Source organism: Anopheles coustani, chromosome 3 (genome assembly GCF_943734705.1).
Source record: "Anopheles coustani chromosome 3, idAnoCousDA_361_x.2, whole genome shotgun sequence".
Classification (NCBI taxonomy): domain Eukaryota; kingdom Metazoa; phylum Arthropoda; class Insecta; order Diptera; family Culicidae; genus Anopheles; species Anopheles coustani.
In genome coordinates, this window is record NC_071288.1 from 93091260 (window position 1) to 93113970 (window position 22711).

Genomic DNA, 22711 nt, shown 5'->3' on the forward strand with positions numbered 1-22711 from the left:
ACACCACTTCCCGGCTGCACTGTCCATTCGGTTCTGAATTTAAGGACCTTTCTCTCACCGCGAATGGTGGGAAAAAAGTCACTCACCTTCGCCACACGTGTGGTGGAACACCGGGGGGGAGGGGGGGATGAGGGTTCCTAGCGAAACAATACCAATCCAGCGTAAGCGTGCGCGACCCACACCGACGCAACCCGCAGGATTTTGCATTTTTTTGGTCTGGTGTCTTTAATAAAATTCTGCTTCCTTCTAGTAACTCATTTTCCTCCACATACCTCTCACGAAAATCCTTTCCATTCACCGAACCAATGCGATACGAACACCACGGCAAGTACCGAAAACTCTGGTGCTCAGTACTTCTATACATGGCCCTCGTACACAAACGGCGAGACACATTTCTCATTTATCGTGCTCATTTATTTGTCTTCGTGTGCGTGTGCGTGATTGTGTGGGAGGGAAAATGGTACCATTCCGTACCGCCTCGCAAGATTCAGTTCCATGCTGCCACAGAAAATCACTGGCGGCCATATTTTAAACGTGGGCTCTCACCAAACAAGCCGGAAAATTCCTGGCGCTAAGAGATAGCTCATAGCACGCTGCTAAGAACCATGCTGGCTCCATCTGGCAGATAATGTTGACACTTGCGGCTACTATGCATTATGGAAAAACAGGGGGGTTTTAAAGCTCTCTTTCGATGAAAGGATTAATTTGCTAATTAGTTTGTGGAAATATCTTCTTAAAGTAATTTAGTTTAAACTGATAGTGAACATGAAAAGACAGGATATTCTCTTTATAGATTTATAGATAACTTTTTAGAATGTCTGCCTATGCCCCACGTGGAATACCTAGCCATCGCGATTTAACGATCGCTTTAAAAAGTTTATTACGTTTATAAAAGTAAATTTGTTCTTTATAGTTAGTTTTTGACAGTCAAAATAATTGAAAATCGCGTAACTTATAGCATTACCCACACCCGTTGAAAGAGAACAGTTCGTCTCTAAACTTAGGTTTTAAGTTCGGAACTTAATACAATGATCTCGGTGGGCGTAGTCGTGAATTCTATTTAGGTGAATACGCTTGGATCACTGGGTAACACAAGATTTAGAAATTTCAAATTCGGTACAATGGGCTTATGTTAAACCCACCAATCGCACAAATTAAATTAATCAATGTAATTTATCAGTTTCCTAATATAGAACAGTAAAACGTGTTTAGAGGAAAAAAATTCGCTTGAATCACTCCTGTGTTTCCAAAAACCGGTTTAGATCATCCTGTACAAACTCAATTGAACAGTGTTGGCTTTCTCTTTTGCTTTCCTCGTAGGAGAGAAAAATCTCTAACGGTATACATATATTGTATTTGTGTTCTGAAATAATTTAATTTATACATTTAAACAAGCTAAAAGAAGTAAAGTTATGAATCACACAATGAAATTTACAACACCATCAGCGTTTTAAACTCCTTTAGAAATATTTCGAGCCACGCTTAAAGAAAGATGGTGCCCCAACACGTTGAACGAATGTTCCGCGGGTTATCAAGAGGATTATTCCAGAGGTTTTCGTTATTGTAAACAATCGGCAACATTAGACTCGGGCCAAGACGACGATGAATTGCTCGTTGCGGCTGTTCATTCTAAAAATAGCCATCAATCTCTCAAACGCTTCTTATCAGCACCGGCGCGTATAGTTCATCAGATTGGCTGTTGGTGGGGTTGTCGTTCACTGATAGGAGCCCCCACCCTTTTCGATGGCCACGCAAAGGTGCACTGGATGCACTCGGACTAGCTATTTATAGCTATCGATGCAAGTGGGGTTTTTTACTTCCATTGTTTTATGCTAATATGTTCTGGTTCGCCATATGTCGCAGGATGATTTTGGGATGAAAGAACCAAACCGTAAAAAGGTCGACTTCGGTTGAATCTGCCAAGTAGCAAAGATATAAGAAGATAGTTAATTTGCATATTGCATCGCCTTCGGCAATGGTTTGCAGTGGTCTCGAAACTACGAATCCCCCGGAAATGTGGTACACAGTGCCCTCAGTCGCTCTCTATCTCTCTCTTTCCTCTTTTCTTAAGATTTTTTGTTATTACTTTTTCTATGCGAATTTAACCAACATCGGCATGCTCCGGACCTGGAACCGAAACCCGGACGAAGCCAAGTGCGCAGTCCAGCCCAGAGCCCATTCCCATGTACAACCGGGCACTTTTGCAAACGCTGTAGTTGGCGAGACCATTTCAAACACGATAAGACTGCAGCGAAAATTGCATCCACTCTATTAGTTTGCCCCGGCATCAACTGCACTATCAAGCGGACCCTATCTGCGATCAAGCTTGGGCTTGAGCGGATGACTCAAGGGGTAGGAGAGGTAAAGCAGAGGATGACAAGTGGTTCATACTGCTTTTGAATCGGCGATACTTGTATGCACTCACCGTTGGGATTACGCACATGTGACAGCTTACGAGCACGAAGCACGCAGTCTGCAGAAAAAAATGTGAAAATTAATGTAAATAACAAAAATTAGTTTTTCAATTAAAGGATACATTTTCATGCCAGTTTAAAATGAGTACCTAAAATACCACCAATCGTATAAAAAGTGACACATCAAATCAAGCACTAAACCTATCATTTTTGACGCCGGTTCTTTGTATTAATTTCTTGTATGCTTTTGTTAACACTTAACAACTTTAGCGTAAAAGATATCCTTATGGCTTCTATAGAGTAGATGATAGTAATGTGTAATTTGTATACAACTCGTTTGCAAGGCCGATCTATGAAATTATATTTTGTCTAGAAGAATTAAAGAAACGAATGAAATATATTGGAGTACAGTTATATTCGACTTACATATTTTTTTATGATGTTGGATGGTTAACATAATTTTTTTATGATGTTGGCTGGTAAACATAACATTGGTTTTCGTTTTAAAAATACTCAACACTCTACTCTGAAGAGATTAGTGTTCTACCGACCCTGATGATAAAGGTTCGAATCCAGAGGAAACAGTGTTTTGAGAATTTAAATTGCTTGTAAACATTGTGCCTATTTCACTTGCCGGAAAGATTTGATTATCCGATTTATCGTCGATTATCGGCCAGGCTTCGAAGGCACGCGCCCGGCCAGCGCAGATCTACAGATACGATCGGGCATTATATGGCCCTTCCGTCCAGATCAACGCCGGATGATGGGGCCGTGCCGTGTCTTTCGGTCAGGCGCAAAAAGATAAAAACCGCATCGGGATTTAACTCGTGAAGGTCTCGAATACCGGCACGAAAAAACGCCTAAGATCGGTACGTTCGAGACCACAGCGAATCGATAAAACCGGGCGGTTAAATTTGATCAGCACAAAATTGTGGCCATTGGCATCGGTTTGAAGGCAAGGGGAAGAAAACAGCAGGTAGGGTTGAGTCTGGTCCGTCCATCTTATCGTGCCCAGTATTGCCCTTTCTTTTCTTTCCACCGCCTAAACTGACCCAAGCAGACCAATTTAATGAATGGGGTGTGAGATTCGTACAGGTTGTTTTATTGTCCCACCAATCGTTATCGATAACCGATTGAATTGACTTTTTTAAGGTTGATAACGGTGCAGGTGCAAGGGGAGGGTTTCTTGGCGAGATGGATCCCGGAAGGGGAAATATAGAGGCGATGTCTGGAACGCCTTCCTGATGCTAGTTGATTAGATGGTTTTTAGTAACGGTTAGTTCAATGTTATTTACTAGATTGAATGGGCATTAAGCCAATTACAATTTACAGGTTGTTTTTGTTATGTTATTATTTTGTGTTTTTGATCTTTTGTAAAATTCAAGATGAGTATCTGAAGCTTAAACTTAAGGTCTGGGCCAGTATGACACTTTTTCTTTATTAACGTTTAGTTGTTATCTATTGACTAAGAAGATATGATATGAAGAGGTTTAAACATAATAAATCGGAAAATATGCATGAAGACTCTATAAAGTATTGGAAGTGTTATTAAGTAATGTAGGTTTTTTAAATCATTTCGTGAGATCTACTATAATGATTTTAAAATTTTAGTTCTTTTAACATTAGATTAGTTTTTAAAAGATTTTAATGGACACTTCTTGCGATGGTTTTAACATGCTGTGCTTCAAAAACATAGAATTTCTTCTCTTGGCATTTAACACGCCTACCTGTTGCGTAACTTTACACTGCAGTCCGTGTGCCAATTTTCCATTCTTTCCCACACGCCCGAAGGAACGAAAACAAAACCCCACTCGAAACAAATTATGATGCCAGCGCAACGTTCCAATGGAGGCGCATGATGATGTGTGACCCTTCGACACCTCTTGCGGCGTAGATGGCGTGTCGAGTCGACACACTTGTTGCTAAACGACCAAAAGACAGCTGCTTCCCTTGTTCCGAAACCACACTGCAGTGAAGTAACATCCTTGAAGGAAAGGAAGGAAAAAAAAAACCAGCGTGTAACCATATGAAGCAATGGAGGCCCGCAAGCACGTACTTTTGACTTGGGGTATTCATAAATCACTTCATGCTCGTGAAACCGCAGCGTGAGGCAAACGCACTCGAGGGATCTTTTTTAAAAGGAAGAAAAAGATCTTCAAAGGTCGAAGCCGAGCAAATGGGAAAACCATGAGACCATAGACACTCCATTACTTCTTGGTACGCATTCGGGGTAAACAAAAAGCGGACGCCCGGTACCTGTAACTGTCAAACCAACATCTCCTAACTATTCTCCCGTAAACATAAGCACAACACGTGAGCGGCCGGTAAAATGGAAGCAACACAATGTGTGCTGCAATGGAAAAAGAAAACACTGATCGCGGTTTCCCTTTCCACATCAACGGCTCGGTAGGCTCGGTTTTCCCGGCCAGCGGGTTTTGTAGTGGTGTGCAGCAAAAAGGGTCCTTAAACGGTGCCCCAAGCAACGAAGTGAGCATAAAACTATTGGTTACCGGTGTGCCGTTGCTCGGGCAACCGGCAGGCGGTTGCTTGCCCGTCGGGTATAAAAAGGGTAGCGATTGTTTATTTCAATTTCGTATCGCAGCAGTCCTAGCGAGCCCTTCGACACGACCTGACGGATCGCAGAGTGCGGTGTTTCGGAGGAAATTTTTCCTTTTTTTGGCATATTTAAACTTGCTTTTGGCGAAGAAAATCTTGGTGTTACAAAAAGAAAGCGAAACGGGTTCAACTCCAAATTGTTTGTGTGTTTCAAATTAGCTTAGTTCGAAAGAGTAAACTTGCTACGGGATGGCGAAGAAGGGAGGAGTTCAGCAGCTTCAGACGGAAATCAATACGGACGATGAGTTTGAAAAATTCCTCGAACGTGATGGTTTGCTCGGTCAGCTCGAGCGCCCTGGGATGGCGCAATTTTCCGATGCAATGCAGCGCAACCCCTAACACAACGTATGGACCTTTCTCTCCGCAGTGATGGACGTGTACACGGAATGGTGCGGCCCTTGCGTTGGCATGATCGGCAGCCTGAAGAAAATCAAGCTCGAGCTGGGTGGCGACAACCTGCAGCTGGCGATTGTACGCGTGATAAGTTTGTTTGCGTTATGCTTCTGTAATTTATTTATTGGGTGTTTGCAAAGAAATGCGCTTTTTCTTCCACTTTCACCGCAGTGTAAGACGGATGAAATAACGGCACTGAAACGATTCCGGAACAAAAGCGAACCGACGTGGCTCTTTGCATCGGTAAGTTCGGGGTAAAGGTTTAAAAATCAATCGGTGAATTGTGTATAAATCATGGAAAGGGAAAACATTGCGTGCCAACAACGCATCGGAAAGTTTCATTGAAAGTTAATGTATCCTAACGCAGTAATCAGAGTCTCATCGCCCATGGATCATTTCGAACCGCTTGCTTCGGTTTTGATTTATAAACATCTAAACGATTCAAGGAGAACGAAAAGGAGAAGCTCACAAATCTGTTTCAAACCACCCAAAACCACTGGAAGCAAGAGTGAAGTGGCCACAAATTTCAAGCTGTTGCTCAAGCCACGCTTTCACTCAGCCCCAAAGCCCGTCTATATCTAAAGGAAAGGAAGCACTGTGGCCACCTCCACCGAGCAACAGCAAATCAGCAACGACAGGTTTATGAAATGGTGGAACTGGATTTGAGCATTTTTTTTTATGCAAGCAGGGAGATGCATTTGGTGGGGGTGAGGTTCTTTTGGCACGCGATCGGTTGCAAATTGTTGCCATTTGAGACTGGAAAACAGAACGTTACCGTGATGTCCAAAGTCGACCATACAATAAATAAGGAGTAAAAAAGGGAAGTTGTTTTTTACAAGTTTCCTTTTTAAAACTTTTCCAGAATTTTGCAAAAGATAAAACTTAGTCTTATGAACTAAACTGACTAACAAATATTTCTTTAATTATTTTATCCAAAAGCATATAGATCAAAGAGAATATGTAATATATTTAAACAGAGGAGCAGATGACAAAAAGAAAACAGAAAAAAACACTCAACTTAATATCATCATAAATTCTACCGACCTGAAGTTGTACACAGTACAATGCATCATACTGTTTTACATCCATCCAAGTCCGTTACATTTTCTTTTTAATTTGCTACATTTGACCCGGTTTCTTAGCTACTGTTGCTGCCTTGGGCTGTGCGAGTCCTGTACGTACGGGTCCTTCGTTGTCGGAACACCCGAAGGTCGTCCGAACGTCTGCCAAAGTTTGACGTGCCGTGTTGGGAAAAAGAGTTTAAAAATTTACAATTTAATTCGTACACGAACGTTGTTTACCCTTGCCTTTGGTCGTTGGGAAAATTACAAATTAAGTCGGAAATGCCAATAACACGCTTCAAACACGGTTCGGTCGGGGTTGTGCTATTTTTGGAACTATTTATTGTTTTCTTGTTGATGGTTCAGAAAACAAATTGCTCTCACCGGTTGGTACATTTCACCCCGGTTCAGCTCAAAATGATCGACGGCAAGGAAAGTAAATATTTTCGCCACAAAATGGGACAGAACGTAACGCTGGTGGATAAAAGAATTCCCTGCGGTGTATGCGCTACGGCTCATTTACGATGTGTCCATAAACCGACAAACATGACGAAGCGCGGAAAACGTCTAACGAGAAAAAAGCGAACCGTATGGAAGTTCGTTCTATGCCATCACATCAAAATCCGAACGGACGGGGCGGATCGCAAGCTTCGTCTAGGCTGTGATGTAAATAACCACACATATAAACACACACACACGTCAGGTTCCACAATGCAAACCAATAAAATTAAATCAATTTGCTATCGATACCATCCGCACAATCCCCGTTGGTTGGTGTTCTGCAAAAGCTCGTAAAGTAAGGTAAACGGTCGCGAAATGACAATGTTCCACTTTTATTTGATGGGTTTGCCCCTTTTGGCCCGTTCGGCAATGAAGCAGCACATATCTGTGTTTTGTGACCTTGCCAGCTTGAGAGGGTTATTGATGGGAAAAGCATTCTGATAGGTTTAATACTTTTCACTTGGTATCGAATAACTTTCAATTGTTCAAAAATTAGGGTAAAATTCACCATAAACCATTTTCGTTAACAGCACGGTAAAATAGTGAATCTTATGTTCGGTACCAATGTGCCGAAGCTTATCAACATGATCACCGAGGAGCTGGACACGGAGCTGAAGTGTCGGGCCGGCGAACTCGAGCGCAACTACTTCGAGCTGTGGGAGCTGACGCCGGAAGAGCAGGAGCGGGAAGACGTGCGGCAGGAGCGCGAGGAGGAGGTGCAGCGCATCGAGAAGGAGGCGGCCGCCAAGAAGCGGCTCGACTACATCACGCACGTGACGGACGAGATTATGGCGAACATACCGGACATGGGCATCACGCTGTTTATGCCGCACGTGCACAAGGACGTGTTCAAGAAGCTGCACGATCACGCCGAGAAGCACGATCTGCATATGAAGGAGAAGCGGCTGGTGCACCTGAACCCGAAGATGCTGGAAGTGCTGCACTTCGAGTGCGAGAACCGGCTGGCGGACGATGTGTTCGAGCAGATCTACTACAAGGACATTCAGGCGTACGTGTGGAAGCTGAACGAGGGTGAAACGCGTGCCCCGGAGGAGGTGATCGGGGCGTTCGTGCAGATTATCACCGAACCGGTCGAGGTGCTGGACGCGGATGGCAACGTGGAGAAGGTGATTCCGCGCATGATCGAGCCACTCGAGATGCTGTACAACGCGAACGATGGCACGTGGAAGATGGTTACGAAGTTGCCACCACAAAAGAGTGCTAGCTCGATTGCGACGGCCACCTCGTCCGATTCGTCACAGAACGTGTCGAAAGAGACGTTCGATGAGGACACATGCCCGAAGCTGATCATACCGGGCGTGTGGACTCCGACAAATCGCCGTGCGAATGCGGCACTGTTCTATCTCCTCTTCAGGCATGTAAGTAGCAGGGCAGGTTAAACCGGCTTTTAAACTGAAGAACAGGGATAGTAACAAATTATGTTCTATCTCCTCAGCTGACGGAGCAATTTCTACCACCGGATCCGATCCCGGAGCCACCCCACATCTGCATGGTGTTTGACGCGTACAAGAAGCGTGACGTGCTGGAGGTGGCCATGAACGACAAATACAAAACGCAGGTTATGGCGTTCGGGTACTTCACGACCGGCGACCCCAAAACGGCCGAACTGATCGCCAAAACCACCGAACGCTACATGACGAAGAAGCCCAACGTGAACGACAAGCTGATCATGAAGGTGTCGAAGGCGACCAGCCACGCAATGCTTGCGCTAACCGCGATGGGACCGTGCTACGTCAGCCAGAACGCGGTCGAGGGTCAGGAGGAGTGTGCGGCCCTTTTCCCACCGAACTACAACTTCGTGGAGGAGGAGAACGAAACGGGCGAGGTGGAGAAAAAGAAGCATAAGAAGAAACGTCGTGGAAAGAAGAGCGACAGCTCGGTGTCGTCGGCGGTCGACTCTGCCGTCTCGACGACGCCGTCCGCCGAACCGGGTGCCGATGGGCAGAGCGAGCTGGCAACGATCGGCGAAGGCTCGACGGGTGAGGAAGGTGAGACCACCTCGTCATCACAGAACTCACCGGAGAAAACGGGCGGTGCCGACGATGATGGTGGGGCAAACTAAATCCAGTATCTGGATCAGGATAAAAAAGATATTATTATAAATAAAATGAAACTTTATTCATTCCTTATTCGAAAATTAAAATTGGAAATGAGACTAAATCGACTTCACTGCGCATTTGGAATGATCATCTCAAACACGGTGCTAGCACAAGCCCCTATTTCTGTACACTCGCCACCTTACCCGCATAACTAATCCTAAACTTGTATTTTGCGAACACGCACGAATCCAGCCTGGTAGCCGATGGCATAGTACAGAAACGAGGAACTGTTCGGATTCCATCGAATCTGGTTCAACCGGACCCCCGGATACTGGGCGATGTTTCCGCGGCGAAATGATTTTATCTGCAGCGACTTCCGATCCGATTGTGAGGGATTCTGGGGGGAACAGAAAATAGCAACATTGAAACATACTTATCTGTGAATGGAGTAACATGTTTTGGAACCATAATCAAATAGTATTGCATCGGGGTAATAAAAAAAAAGTGTGAATAGCAGTGAAAATGCGTTTGCTTTACCTTATCTGTGTCGGAGAAAACCAGCGCGAAATTGTTTGCGAAAGCTTCGTAGGAGGACAGATCCAGCCCATCGGTGTCGACGTTGCTAATTCCGACGGAGTTTGTCATTGTAAGTAGCTGCAAGGAAAAAGAAGACAATGTTAATATTCGATGTCTAGAACAAAACAAAATGTATGAAATTAGTTGTTAGAAACTAGTCCCCGTTCGCATGGTTCCTACTTATGCGTCTTTTGAAACGACTCTGAGCAGCGCATCGATAGTCGCTATACCAACGGTGCATTGCTCTACCCCCCACGGTTGAGGTTCGATTCCCGGTTTTGCTTTGAATTATAAAATAATTATAAAATCGTTCTACAATGTTTATTCCGAAGACGATCTTCTAATTATTGTTATTCTTCATACTTTCTTCACATTCGAGATCTTTCCGACATTATGTATTTGTGAACCAGTGAACTATTTTATTATCGCGAGGCGGCATCTTTTTACTCCAAAAAAGTTTGGGACTTCAAAAAACAAAAACTACATGAACTCGATGAGATGGTCGGTTTTAATTTGGCCAATTTACTTATCCATACAATTAACCCTCTACCACCCCCTGCCGATAACACGGAATGTCCACTTACTTGTCCAAAATTCTTGGCAGGGATACCGGTAACGAACGGAATCGGCTTATGGCACACTACGTCCCCACCGTCCGTGGTTATCGCGTTCGTGCTGATCCATTCGTTTAGGGCCAGATCGGTCGCTTCCGTACCAAGCGTGAGCAGCGGCATAGTTCTGAGCCCAATCTCGCGCGGTTGGTGAACTGTGTAGCCCACCCGGTCCGTCAAGAAGACGTCATCATACACGAATACCAGCACCGGGTAGTGTAGCATCCAACGCATGGCCGTGATGCGACTGCGCGACAGCATGCTGAGCACCTCGAGCGGCTGATGGTGGCCACTGTGCAGATCGTACACCTTCAACCGCCGGTCGGTATTGCTGACGGCCAGATAGCGCGAGCCCTGTCCATAGTGCACATCAATCGCCGACACACTGCCGGTGGTAGCGTTCAATATCTTGTGCGTGGGCAGCAACGTTCGAATGCCATCCTTCAGTGTGCCGAGTATGGCCGAGCTAAAGCTGGCCTCGGTCAGCTTCCACACCGCGGCGGCACCGTTCGAGTAACCGGCTGCAAACACAGTGTGGCCTTTCGCGCGGGACCACGTAATTTTCATTACGCCGTGACCGGTGAAGCTATGGTGGGCAGCGTTCGTGTCACCGAAGGGGGATCGGTGGTGCACGGTGAGCGAAAGCCGCAACACCGGTTGGAGGTGTACGATGCGAGGTGTCGGTTTGGTGTCCGGGAGCTCGATCCGGGCGCTCACCATACTACGATTGAGGGCGTAAACGTACACGTCACCATCGGAGCCGGTCGCTGCGAGCAGCCCCAGCCGGTCGAAACTGTCGCCCCGATCGAGTTCGTTGTAACATCCGCTCGGGCAGAAGGACAGCTGCCAGATGGGGCCAAAATCGCACGCAATGGCAAACGACAGCTGCGGGCATCGGGGAGTTGCCGGATTGCTTTCTCTGGAAAATTTTTCGAAGATAGAAGAACATGTAGTTATACAATAACGTACTTACGGTTTGTATAAAAACCAAAAATAAAAAAAAAAATAAAAATAACCCAACACCCTTGAGGAGGAAAATGTGCAACTATCTACTCAAAACTACATTGCTTCAGCCGGTCACTTATATACTACCTGTACCTTTTTTCGCTTCGGACATGACTTTTCTGCCTCGATTGACCTTCATGAACCGGGCTAATACGGATACGGACAAGCGTGAATGGATTGTAATAAGAAAATAAAGGTAAGTTTTACGGTTTACATTTGATTCAATCGAGTAAACGGAGAAAATTGTGCATTGAATAATGGAAAAATTGGTATTATTGGTTACATATCTTACTTAGTCAAAAAGGTAGGAAAAGTTCTATTCGTCATGCACACAGATGAAGCTTCTGCTCAAATTCGAAAAGAGGAGGAACATGGTTTCCATGATGGAAACATCTACCAACAATAAATATAAGTATCGCGCACGCTTCCTATTGTTTTGTTCAGTGTATACCTGAACATACACTGGAGGAAACAAGAATAGCACCACCCTGTTTTTTGCCAATATTTTTTATATTTCCATAAAATTGGAGCTTTTTCGAGTTTGGTACGTTATTACAATCAGTTTCACAACTTTCCAGTGGATTACGGACGCTTTAATGTGGAGAATTACCGTTTAAACCGAAAAAAGCCTGAAAATGGGGAGGAAATAAAAATAGCACCACTTTGGTTTTCTGTTCAACGATTGAAGATATTTAAAAAACTAATCATCTTAAATGAGTTTTTAAGATATTAGTAGTTAGTACGCAACCTAAACTATAGAAATTGAATATTATTAGTCGTGTGTTATTTGATTTTCCAAGCCATTTAGAAGCCATGTGTCAGGAACAGCATCGCTTCGTTAAAACCGAGCTAAACATCAAAACTGACCATGATAGCAGAGGGCTGTTCCCTGAAAATCGGTCTAAAAACCTTTCGATTACATATCATAGCAGTAGGGTTGATGAAACATTTCGGTAACGACGGCCACAAGGACCAACGCAGGAGTGAAACCCAGCTTACGGAGATGGATATGCGAATAATTTATAAATAAGGAGCAAACCAGTGACGAATAGTGATTCTAAATTATGCAGAATTCAACTTAAGGTGCCAACAAGACATTTGCAGCAAATTACGTTGAACGGGGAAAACTACAAGTAGCCACAAAGATTCCGCAAGTCCAACATGACAGAGCGACATGCATTGAATCGGTTCAAATTCGCTTTAAGGTATACTTGTTGCAGCGACACATGAAAAAAGTTCTTTTCAGGCTAAATAAGTTCATTCTTGGTTTCCTACATGTTTGACAATACTTTTACCTAGATTTTCAACTAGAACCTGGTGTTAAAATGAGCCGGAACGTTGGTGGTGTTAAACCATTGATATGGGGAGTTCTCTCACTGCAACGAAAGCTTACCTTGCCATGCATCTGACTGAGAATGAAGTTTGATGTACTAGAAACAAGATTAATTGAACAAAATTAAACTTGGATGAGCTTAGACTTCGTTTTTCAATAAAAATGTACCGGATTCCATGAGTTGATGTTAACTACAGGTTGGATTCCTGATATAAGAATGGAGCTATCAAGGTGGCCAGCAGGCTTTTTGTATCCTAATCTCATAAAAAAACCTTTGGTCTATTCATGGTCATCGTGGTTGACTTCAAATGTCAAACAATGAAGCAATAATTACGTGCTAATTCGTATTCGTGAATGCTGGGAGCGCCATGAGCAGAACTCTCTGAAAAAAATGTATTTTGTACCTCTAAATTACCGCGTATTGAAGGGATTAGATACCAATACTCTTATATTTACTAATAAAATCATTAAAGTATATTTTAATTGAGGTTTTGTAAGAATAGCTTCAATTGCTGAACGAAAATCCAAAGTGGTGCTATTTTTATTTCCTCCCTGTTTTCATGACTTATTTGGTTTTAACGTTATTAGCCCACATGAATACGATCGTAATCCACTGGAAAGTTGTAAAATTGATTGTAATAACGTACCAAACTCGAAAAAGCTCCAACTTTAACGAAATATAACAAATATTGGCAAAAAACAGGGTGGTGCTATTCTTGTTTCCTCCAGTGTATTGTTTAGATTGAGAAAATTACAACAACAACCGTATCGCAACATACCTGGCATTCCGCAACGGTCCCACGTTCCAGATCTGAATCAGACATTTGCGCGGCACTGATGACGATAGCTGCTCGCACGTGTAATAATCGTCGAAACCGGACTTGCAGGCGATGGCTAGAATCTGATCCATCGCTGCGTCATCACCCTCGTCGCTTGGGATGGGCAACCAATCGAGAGCCGTCACGGGGCCACCACAGTAAAAAATCGGCTCACCATCGAGCACCTCGCCTTGAAAAGTGAACAGCTGGCGCCAATTGTCGGACGCTCGCAATTTGTACGGCTCACCGTAGAGCTTGGCGTAGCGTCGCTGAAACCGAAGCGAATGGACCGAGCGCGGAAGGTATTCACGGATGGCGAGCATCTGCAGGAAGCGAACGTCCACATCGGGTTGAAGCTGCGGGAATAGCTGCCGGCTGCCGTAGTGTTCCCGATGAAACTTAAACATCCACTGGATGGTGGTGAACTGGATGTTATTCCGCTGCGCCCTCAGCTCGGCGGCTTCAGCCTGGACCACTGGAAGAGATAGTGCAGGTTAACCATACCTATTATTTACTACACTAAGGAAGTATTAGAAAAAACACCTACTTTCTTTGTACACTTCTCCCTCGTCGGCCAACACAGACGTCTCGTTCAGAGCCTCATCCCCGTCTGAGGCTCGATTTTTCGATCGTTTCGTAGCCTTAGCATTCTTAGGAGCGCCCTTTTTCGCCGGTTGCTTTCGTTTCCACTTTCCATCGTCGTCTGCGTCTTCGAGGTCTTCTTCTTTGATCGTTGCATCCATGTCGGAGCTACTGCTCGCACCATCGTCTCGCATTTCACTGTCAAACGCAACATTTGTGTCGCTTTCATTGTCGCTCGGTACGTTTTGCACGGAGCCCAATTCCATCTGATGCACCTGGCGTACATGGTCGTACATTCGCATCTGGTTCGCCTCCTGATGCTGGCATATTGCACACTCGTAGAATGGTGCCGTACTCGCGGCGTAGGGACAGAGTTTACTGTGGCTTCTCATTATTTCCTCGGACGTTCCGACAAAGAAGCAGCCCTTGTGCCTGCAGGTCGTCTGCCCCGTGTTCTTCATGTCCTTCAGCCAGCTGATTAGCAAACCCTTGCTTATCATACGGTTTGTAACTTTTATGAGTAGCTGTAAACACAACATAAAAGGAAAAGATGTTCTATAGAATAGGTTTGATGAATGAATTGTCTCTTTCGTGAAAAGTTACCTGCTTTGGTTCTTCAATCGTTTCTCGTGCAAGCTTTCTTATCTTTTTTTCGGCACTGAAATGTAAAAACAATGAACATCGAACGCAAACACACAACCTTTTAGGGTAATTTCATATGAGTTACATACCACTTAACGGATCGACGCTTCTTTCTTCCGCTCGCCGTCAGTTGAGTAGCTTCATCTCCGCTAGGGCCGCTGGAAAGCACCGGCTGTGCTGGAGCCTGCTCGGCGGCCTCCTTTAAACGCTGCTCCCGTAGAACGTGACAGTGCAACGATTGATGAGTCGCAAAGCTGACGGCCTTCATCTTTCGTCCGCAGTGCTCGCAGGTCACCTTGGTCGCCTCTATGGCCTCCTTCGGCATCCCACACGTTCGCAAATGGGACGCCATGCCCAAGTGCGACTTCTTCACCTGGCTACACTTCTCGCAGATGACCTCCGACCGTCGGTTGGTTTTCATAAACCGGTATATGGCATTCCCGACCGCTTTCACGTCCTTCAGATCGATCGGCTCATCGATGCCCTCGCGGAACGCTACCCCATTGTGGAACGCAAAGTGTTCCTGCCACGCTGACCGGTGCAGTTCCTTGCCGCAGTTACCGCATTTGTACACCGTCGCGTCCGATGGACTGGGGTTTAGCGATTGCCTCGCCGATATCGTTACGCCCGTGGGGTCCATCCTTGTGGCGCTACCCCCGACGATGCCTGCAGATCCTGCTGGGGTTTGTCGTGCGCTGTTCGAAGAAGCCGTACGTTGGTACCGTACGTTGATCACCTCTAGGACGCGTGGTCGGCCCGCCGAATCGGAATCGTCCTCCGTATCGATCTCGCTGATAATGAACTGCTCATCTGTATTGGGGGCTTTAGAGATTTTGGAAGCTTTAGAGCGTTTGAAAGAGGTAGCAGCACGTCGTGTACGAGAGCCAGCAGCACTTGTGACGTCGTCGATGGTGCTGGTGGTGGACGATGCGGTGATGGTGGGTGTATCGGAAACCGAATCCGCACCTCGCCCACCACGAGGAGTGGAGCGTTTCTTGCGCTTCAATTTGCGCCGCTTAGCAGCACGCGTGGCACGTCCGCTTCGCCGGGAAGAGGCATCAGAGGACAAATCGGCTGCTGCTTCCCTAGTGCTACCGCCACTGCTGCTGCTGCTAGATATACTTCGCTTATTTAATCTACTACTGCTACCCCTCGTATTCTCCCGGGGATAAGCAGGTTGTTTTTTAAACAAATGTGATGCTACTTGATGAGTCTTTTGTACGCCTACTTCGACAGTTTGGAGATCGTGCCTGCTAGGATGATGTCGAGTGTCACCGTCTCCATCAACACTTGTAACTTGTCTTTTTTTCCCCATTCGCCCAACTTTTCTGGTATTGCTTTTCAGCTCTTCTGTTATCGTTTGGTTGCTAGTATTATTTTTCGACGTTAACTCTAATTGTTCTGTAGCGCTTTGTGTCACTGTCGAGGCTTTTACCACTTCATCTTCCCGTTCCTGAGTGCTAGGACGCTCCACAGCAGAAAATCCATCGGTAGAGCAATCGGATACCACCTCGTTCGATACGGGTGCTTCGGAACTATCGAATACGGGCGGCGATGGAGGTTTTATGTGCTGAAGAATCGTTTTCCGCTTCGCGGCCGGCCTTGTGGTCGATGTAGCAGGCGAACTCTTCGCAGGTCGCTTCTTGCCCTTTTTTCTTGTACTTTTATTCGTGCTGCTAACGGGCTCTCGAGAAGTTCTGCTTGATGTTTGTTCCATCTCTTTTTCTCCCGAATGCAACACTTCGCTCACCGGCAACGGTTCCGGTTCAAAGATTTCCCTTGTATCGATAGCCTCTTCTTCAGGTATGGTCGTAGCTTCCACGCACAAAGTGTCAGAAACTGTATCGCTTTGATCGTTGACGGTATTGGGTGTATCACAGATTGTATCGCAGTCCTCTAGGGACGCTTCCGCGGGAGTTTCGTCTACTAACTCCAGTAAACGTGCAGTTGGACGTTCAACTACAGATGGTCCTATCGTTTGTTCTGCTTCAGGCTGCTGCCGATCATCAAACGTAGACTGCATAGGTGAGCTTCGGGAACTTGCAGCCTCATCAGCCGAGGTGTTATCACAGATTTCATTTTTTTGTACAACTGTCTCTTCTGCAGAGTTGCGAAGGCCATCTTCAACGTCTGGAACATCGTGCCAAACGCTGGGATCAGAATGCGGTTCTTCTAGTTGGTCGTCGTGCATCTGATCAGGTACTATTTGCAGTTGTTCCGCATCTTGGGTTTGTGCTTTTTCTTCCAGTGAACCACCCTGCTTTCCCTCACTTTCGATCAAAGGCAATCTTTCCGAATCTTGTGTACTCTGCGAGTCAACATCCCTCCGTCGGGTGTCAATATCTAAGCAATCACCTAAAGATGATTTCGCAGCCCCAATTCGTCGCCCCTCTGCAGCGTCAGGTACTGGCAATTCGTCACTTGAAGCTTTGTCATTCAAATCTGGACCCACCGTTTCGTTTTCTTTTAAATTTGCTCCATCTGGCTTGTCACCGTGCTCCTTTCGACCAGTTATGTTTTGTTTGCATGCCTGATCTCTTGCCTTTGCCATTCTCTCCAAAGAGTTCAATGATTCGTTTTCCCTGCCTCCGCCTTCGGATGCCACCCCGTTGCCGGATAACTGATCAGGAGCGGGCTCTTCCCGGTGGGATTGTTTACCGGTTAGTTCAGCCATGAGCGACTTATAGTCGACATGTCGTAGCAGTAGATTGATAAATTCATCCCGTTTTCTCTTCCGCTTCTCCCGTTGGCTTATTTTTGTCACACTGTCAACCACTGTTTGCTCGCGGTTATTTCCGGAAGAAGGTGAAGGTTCCGCGTTACCCATTTCAGGATTCGTCTCATCGAAGTTGTTCCTCCCGGAATCACTTTCTGAGTCAGATTCAGTATTTTCTTCGTCTTCCGTACTACTGCCTCCTTGCTTCATCGACATTGCCATGGCGACCATTAGATCGACACCGGTAGGTTCGTGATCTTCGGCAGGTTTAGCTGGTGGCGATCTAGTACTCATGGACGAGCAACTAGGTTCGATGGAGTCGTTGGCCATCCTATCGAGATTTGTTGCTTCCACGACACTGTTATCCTTTACGGCATCATTCACCTCCATGACAGCGACGTTAGTTCGATCCCCTTCCAAACTCTCTTCTGGTATTTCTGAATTATCCATTTCAAGATGTTTCTCTAGACTTGTTTCTTCAGCTTGTGCAGTGCTGGAATCGACGAGTGTTGGTCCCGTTTCATCAATTACTGATATTTCCCGTTCTGCTGGAAGAGTCATTTCAGTGGTGTCTCCTGCAGGCGGGTCGGTTTGTTTTGTTCTATTGGTATTACATTCAGCAATCGGGGAATCTGTTTCAACCATTCCAGATGGGGTTCCTGTTTCAATAGTTTCAACGATATGTGTTTCAGCGGGCGGACTTTGTGTAGGGCTTGAAAAACTTTCCAGTAATGGTATAATTTTATCGTGGCTGCTTTGCGGCCCGGTTGTAAAAGGTTCCTCTACATTGTAGCCGATTTGTTGTCCGGGTTCAACCCTTACATCTATCGTTTCTTCCGTGGGCGCATCGTAATCATCTTGTTGATCGGGAGAATCCATTGCATCCATCGCCTCACTGATCTCCAACACACTGGGACTCGATCGATCGCTATCAATTTGCTGGTGAACAGTTGCTTCCAAGGCCGTCTCATTCAACTTCTGAAGGTCCTCCAGAATTGAATTGAATGTGCGATTTTGTTTGTCACGCTCCAACCTATCTCTATCGATACAGGAATCCGAATATCCATAGAATTCATTTATTTCCTGTCGCTGCGTATGGTGAGTCTGTACCGAGGACGTACCGTCTAATGTCGCTCTGGTGTCAGCATCTACAATAATATCATGTGATCCTCCCGCACGGCTATCTTGAGACAATGCTTCTGCCTTACGGAATATCTCTTTAGCCCTGGTGGAACTCAGTTGAAAAAGATCGCGTTTAGATTGCATGGCATTGAACGTGGGATGCGTCCGGAGATCGACAGGTTGTAAATTGTGAGAAATACCCGGTGGCAGCTTGTTCGCAGTTGAGTTAGTGGAAACGTTACCTTCCATTGGATCAGTTTTCGAACAACCAACGGGTGGAACCACTCTGCCAGCGTAGAAACGGAGGGTTTTTGGCACCGTTGGCTCGGGCGGTGATATTTTTTGGGACTCCAAATTCTTCAAAACCCTTTCACGAAGCATATCCCGTGTCTTTGGCGAACAGCCCATGGCTTTTGATTGGGTTTCGGTGGTGTTTCTAGCCACGCCAACCCCTTTTCCTGTGCTTGTATCCAACTGTTGTTTTGATTTCGCTTTATAGTGTTTGGAAGGTTGCTCGGTGGAAGAAACCGATGAACATGAGGATGAAGATAGACTGTCCTGATCAACATAACTCTTGTCGATGACAATTCTTGGAACGATACGCTGTTCGAGTGGTATGGTGGAACCGACGGAAACAGGGTGTATTATATGGGACGGACCTGCTGGTACAACGGAAACAGGCTGTATTGTATGGGACGGATTTGCTGGAACAACGGAAACGGTGACATCCGGTATCGGCAGCTTTGGTGGCATTCGATTTTCAGATATAGCGGCGGATGGGGATCGTGGTAGAACTGTGACTGTAACCAAACCCGGTGGTTCGCGTCGTTTCTCTGGAGTTGAAGGTACCGCCGTGGTCAGAGAATGAAGTGTCGAGGTGCCTTGAATAACACCACCGGTGTCGAACACATCTGCCCCTAAGGAGCCGGAGTTTTGATTGCCAGTAGGAATGGAGAACGATGGTGCAGTTGCAGAAAATGGTCCAGTGCTGTGTATAATGAGTATCTTTGGATACTGATCGCTGACTGCGGGTGGATGATCGATTGGATTAACTAACGCCGATGTCGACGTTGGTTCAATGCAGCTGTCGCTAGGTGAAAGCCTTGCAGAATCATCTTTCCTTGGAGAGAACGTCAGCTTTGGAAGGACCAAGTGCGATATAATTTCAACCTTCCGCTCGGAGCTGCCGATACCATCGGTCGCCATAGTTGTAGACGGAGTTGTCAAGTTTGGACGATCTACAGCGGAACACTCGGGAGTACCTTGATCGGGAATTGGTTTTGCGATTGCTTCTTGGTCAGCCGATGCCATTGAAGGTTGATTCGCTTTCACCTCGGTTGGTTTTGACTTCCCTTTCATTAGACTGCTCATTAACATTTTCTGTTGCGTTGGTGTGAGAAAACTGATCTTTTTTATCTTTTTGTTTGCCGTCGACGACTGCTGAGGAGGATTGGGTGGAACCGATTGAGTAACAGAAGGAACATTTCCCTTGTTGTCCGCTTCCGTCAACTGTATTGAAGTTTGTGCGTTTAATAGACTGGATGGTTTTGATTCATCGGAACAACGATCGACCGAGGGGGTTGTTTTCCCGGATGAACCTTCTGTAGTACTCGACACAACAGCGGTGTCATTTGAATGCACCTTATGTGAGGGGATTGTTGCAGAAGTATTCGCACTGGAACATTCCTTCTCAGTAGGACAATCTGATTGCTGTTTCTGGATATTAGCTTCGGGTAAAAGATGTGATGACTGATTTTGCACAAGAACATTGCATTGATTATCCAATTCCTGCGGTTTGGTAGCTGATGCATTGCTGTCGCTGGATGGAACCGTACTGGCATCGGAACGGAGCACTGTCTGCGGAACTTTTATCTGGCCCGCTGACCCCGTGGTTAACTTTTTTCCATGCGGAGGCGCCTGTTTGAACGTCGCCTTTCCAATGCTTGACTTTAAAAGTTTCGCCACGTCCGGTCCGAGACTTCCTAGATTTATTGTCCTTTTGATGGTTTTCACTGGAGCACTAAGAGTGGTCGAACCGGTTTGTGTAACTGCAACTTTTTTGATAGCATGCTTTTCTTCACTTTCTACAACAGTCGTCGATTTTGGTATTTCCATAGAAGGTTTTATGGAATGTAGCACGTTTTCTTTGTCGGTTTTAGGATCGGGAGCAGCCGCCCTTTGATGATGCTGAGTGGCGACACTTTTTTCCGGCGTTAATCCGGGAGGTAGCTCTTTAACACCCACTTGTTGCTGAAAGGAGACGACGCCTGATTGAGGAGCTTTCTGATTTTGCAACAGATCACTAGAATCCAGCGAGGTCGGGTTATGTGGTTCCTGCAGCCTACTACTACTATCATTTATCTTATCGACAACATTTCCAGCATCACATCGATTGGCCTGTTGTGCTTCGACAGTACTTCCCGATTCCGTAGGTGTATCATCCTGGTGGATATTTTTCACTTCATTTAACTTCGTTGCGACATGTTCAACAACAGCTGATGTTTGTGGTGGTAAAACAATATCCTCACTTCCTTCCAGTTCAGCGGGTGCCGGTCCTTGCGCTGTGGTTGACCTAGTATTTCTCGATATTGCCGGCTTTGCTGAAGGTAATATCGATACTTTAGGTTTAATGCGACGAAAAGCAGACGAACTGTTTCCAAAATCCTCCTTCCCGGTTTCCCTTGGCTTGGCCGTTGTCTCTATCGATGGTTGAGGTTCACAGTGTTCATCGGCATTCGGTGGTGTGGTCTTTTGCTCGCTCGATACTGCCCCACTTGATGATGCAATTTTCGATGATTTGCCGGAACCAATTTTTTTGGCTACTGCAACCGGGATGGCCTTTTTGCGTCGAAAAAGTGCTGCACCACCACCCCCTCCACTCCCACTCGGAGGTGTGTTTTGTTGCTGTTCATGTTCCATTTGAATGTTCTTGCAGCGGAGGAAGTGGAAACGGCACGATGGTGAATGGATTTGGGAACACGGCGGAAGCTGCGTTCGAGGTTGCCGAATCGACAGCTTCAGTAATATTAACTGAAGTCAAAGAAGTATACACTTGTAAAAGTAGTGGCACCAGTGGCATCAGTAGCAGCAGCAGCAGCAGTAGTAGGAAAAGAAACGCCAATTGCTTCTTGCTCTGCGGAGTGACGATAAAACCAAATTAGACCAAATACACAGGGGACTGGACTAGAACTGTACTATCTTTCGGCCGTTTTAAGTTGCACAAAACGATTTGGCTTCTTTTTTAATGAAAGCGAACATTCCGACCATGCAAGATGGAAGGAATAACACTTCAATTAAAAAGAGCTCCAAGAAGATATGGACGGTCGGAAGACAAATTGGTCAATGCACGTGGAACTTACTTTCTTACGGCAGATAATAATAATTGCAATAGATGAAGCAATATTCACATTGTATCGCACAAACTAATCTGAATATGACGCAGAAAAGAGTCAAAGGATGCAGGGGATCGAACCAACAACCTTCTTAATGGCGTGTAAAAATGCTACCAAATATGCTACGAGCTTACAACCTTCTTCACGCAGCAAAACACGATAAACTAGCAGACCCCTTTGACAGCGCTAAAAATAGCATGTAGGATTAAACGGGATCTGTCACATTTTCGCTTGATGTCAGAAGTTTGGCGAAAAACGTAACATCACCGATTTCGCTGATGTTTTTCTCGAAACACACAACATACAAAAATTCACCTTCCCAATTACCTCTTAACGATGCACGAAAACTTGGTATGAATGGCTGCAAGAAGATATGTTCCTGAGGCGATTCTATCAGCACACCATCCTCTTGCTCCGGTGGTTCTGTTTTGATTTCGATTTCATCGAGGATATCGACACAGGTTCCAGCAGCAGTACTCATAACGCGAGTTCTATTCCTTTGCTGGCGGTATTATTTAAAACGCACGCGCACACTGGAATTTTTCTGCTGCAAAACAACTACCGTCGATTGAATATTGTGTTCGAAAACAATTGCACAGTTGCACGATAAACTATTGCTCAAAAATAAAGTTGAATAAACCATAAGGGTTTCGTTTCCCTCCCCCGCTACCCCCGGGAAGTATTTTCTATCGTGGAAAACTGGTGACACTGCTTCTTTCTCTAAATTGCACAGAACGCTACACAAAATCCAAATACACTTAACATTGCACCGAATCCCCGCAAGGTTTGTTACTGTTATTTTACATTAATATTGCAGTTTCTTTAAATATTTATATTTTAATGTCCCCCTACACTTCTTGCGAAGCAAG

At 45.5% G+C, this 22711-nt stretch overlaps 2 protein-coding genes across 2 annotated transcripts; one reads left to right on the forward strand and one right to left on the reverse strand.

Annotated features, from left to right (window-relative positions):
• Positions 1 to 5219: 5219 nt before the first annotated feature.
• On the forward strand, positions 5220 to 9068 carry LOC131259058 (uncharacterized). Its single transcript, XM_058260473.1, has 5 exons — positions 5220 to 5310; positions 5398 to 5501; positions 5595 to 5666; positions 7516 to 8364; positions 8442 to 9068. The coding sequence occupies exons 1-5, from the start codon at positions 5220 to 5222 to the stop codon at positions 9066 to 9068; spliced, it is 1743 nt and encodes a 580-aa protein (XP_058116456.1).
• Positions 9069 to 9106: 38 nt separating this feature from the next.
• LOC131271383 (uncharacterized) lies at positions 9107 to 22403 on the reverse strand. The gene is made up of 8 exons (XM_058272797.1): positions 22170 to 22403; positions 14702 to 15434; positions 14574 to 14628; positions 13936 to 14494; positions 13350 to 13863; positions 10206 to 11151; positions 9583 to 9699; positions 9107 to 9442 (listed from the first exon to the last, which is right to left on the reverse strand). Exons 1-8 carry the CDS (start codon positions 22321 to 22323, stop codon positions 9263 to 9265), a joined length of 3258 nt encoding a protein of 1085 aa, XP_058128780.1. The 5' UTR covers positions 22324 to 22403; the 3' UTR covers positions 9107 to 9262.
• Between the last annotated feature and the right edge of the window lie 308 nt (positions 22404 to 22711).

Bases quoted from the DNA above. Each gene is read 5' to 3' on its own strand.
- LOC131259058 (XM_058260473.1), top strand. From the start codon at position 5,220: ATGGCGAAGAAGGGAGGAGTTCAGCAGCTTCAGACGGAAATCAATACG. The intron at 5,502-5,594 runs GTACGCGTGATA...CTTTCACCGCAG, and splicing joins ACAACCTGCAGCTGGCGATT to TGTAAGACGGATGAAATAAC. The intron at 5,667-7,515 runs GTAAGTTCGGGG...TTTCGTTAACAG, and splicing joins CGACGTGGCTCTTTGCATCG to CACGGTAAAATAGTGAATCT.
- LOC131271383 (XM_058272797.1), bottom strand. From the start codon at position 22,323: ATGAGTACTGCTGCTGGAACCTGTGTCGATATCCTCGATGAAATCGAA. The intron at 14,495-14,573 runs GTAACTTTTCAC...TTGTGTTTACAG, and splicing joins CGATTGAAGAACCAAAGCAG to CTACTCATAAAAGTTACAAA. The intron at 9,700-10,205 runs GTAAGTGGACAT...TTTTCCTTGCAG, and splicing joins CTGCCAAGAATTTTGGACAA to CTACTTACAATGACAAACTC.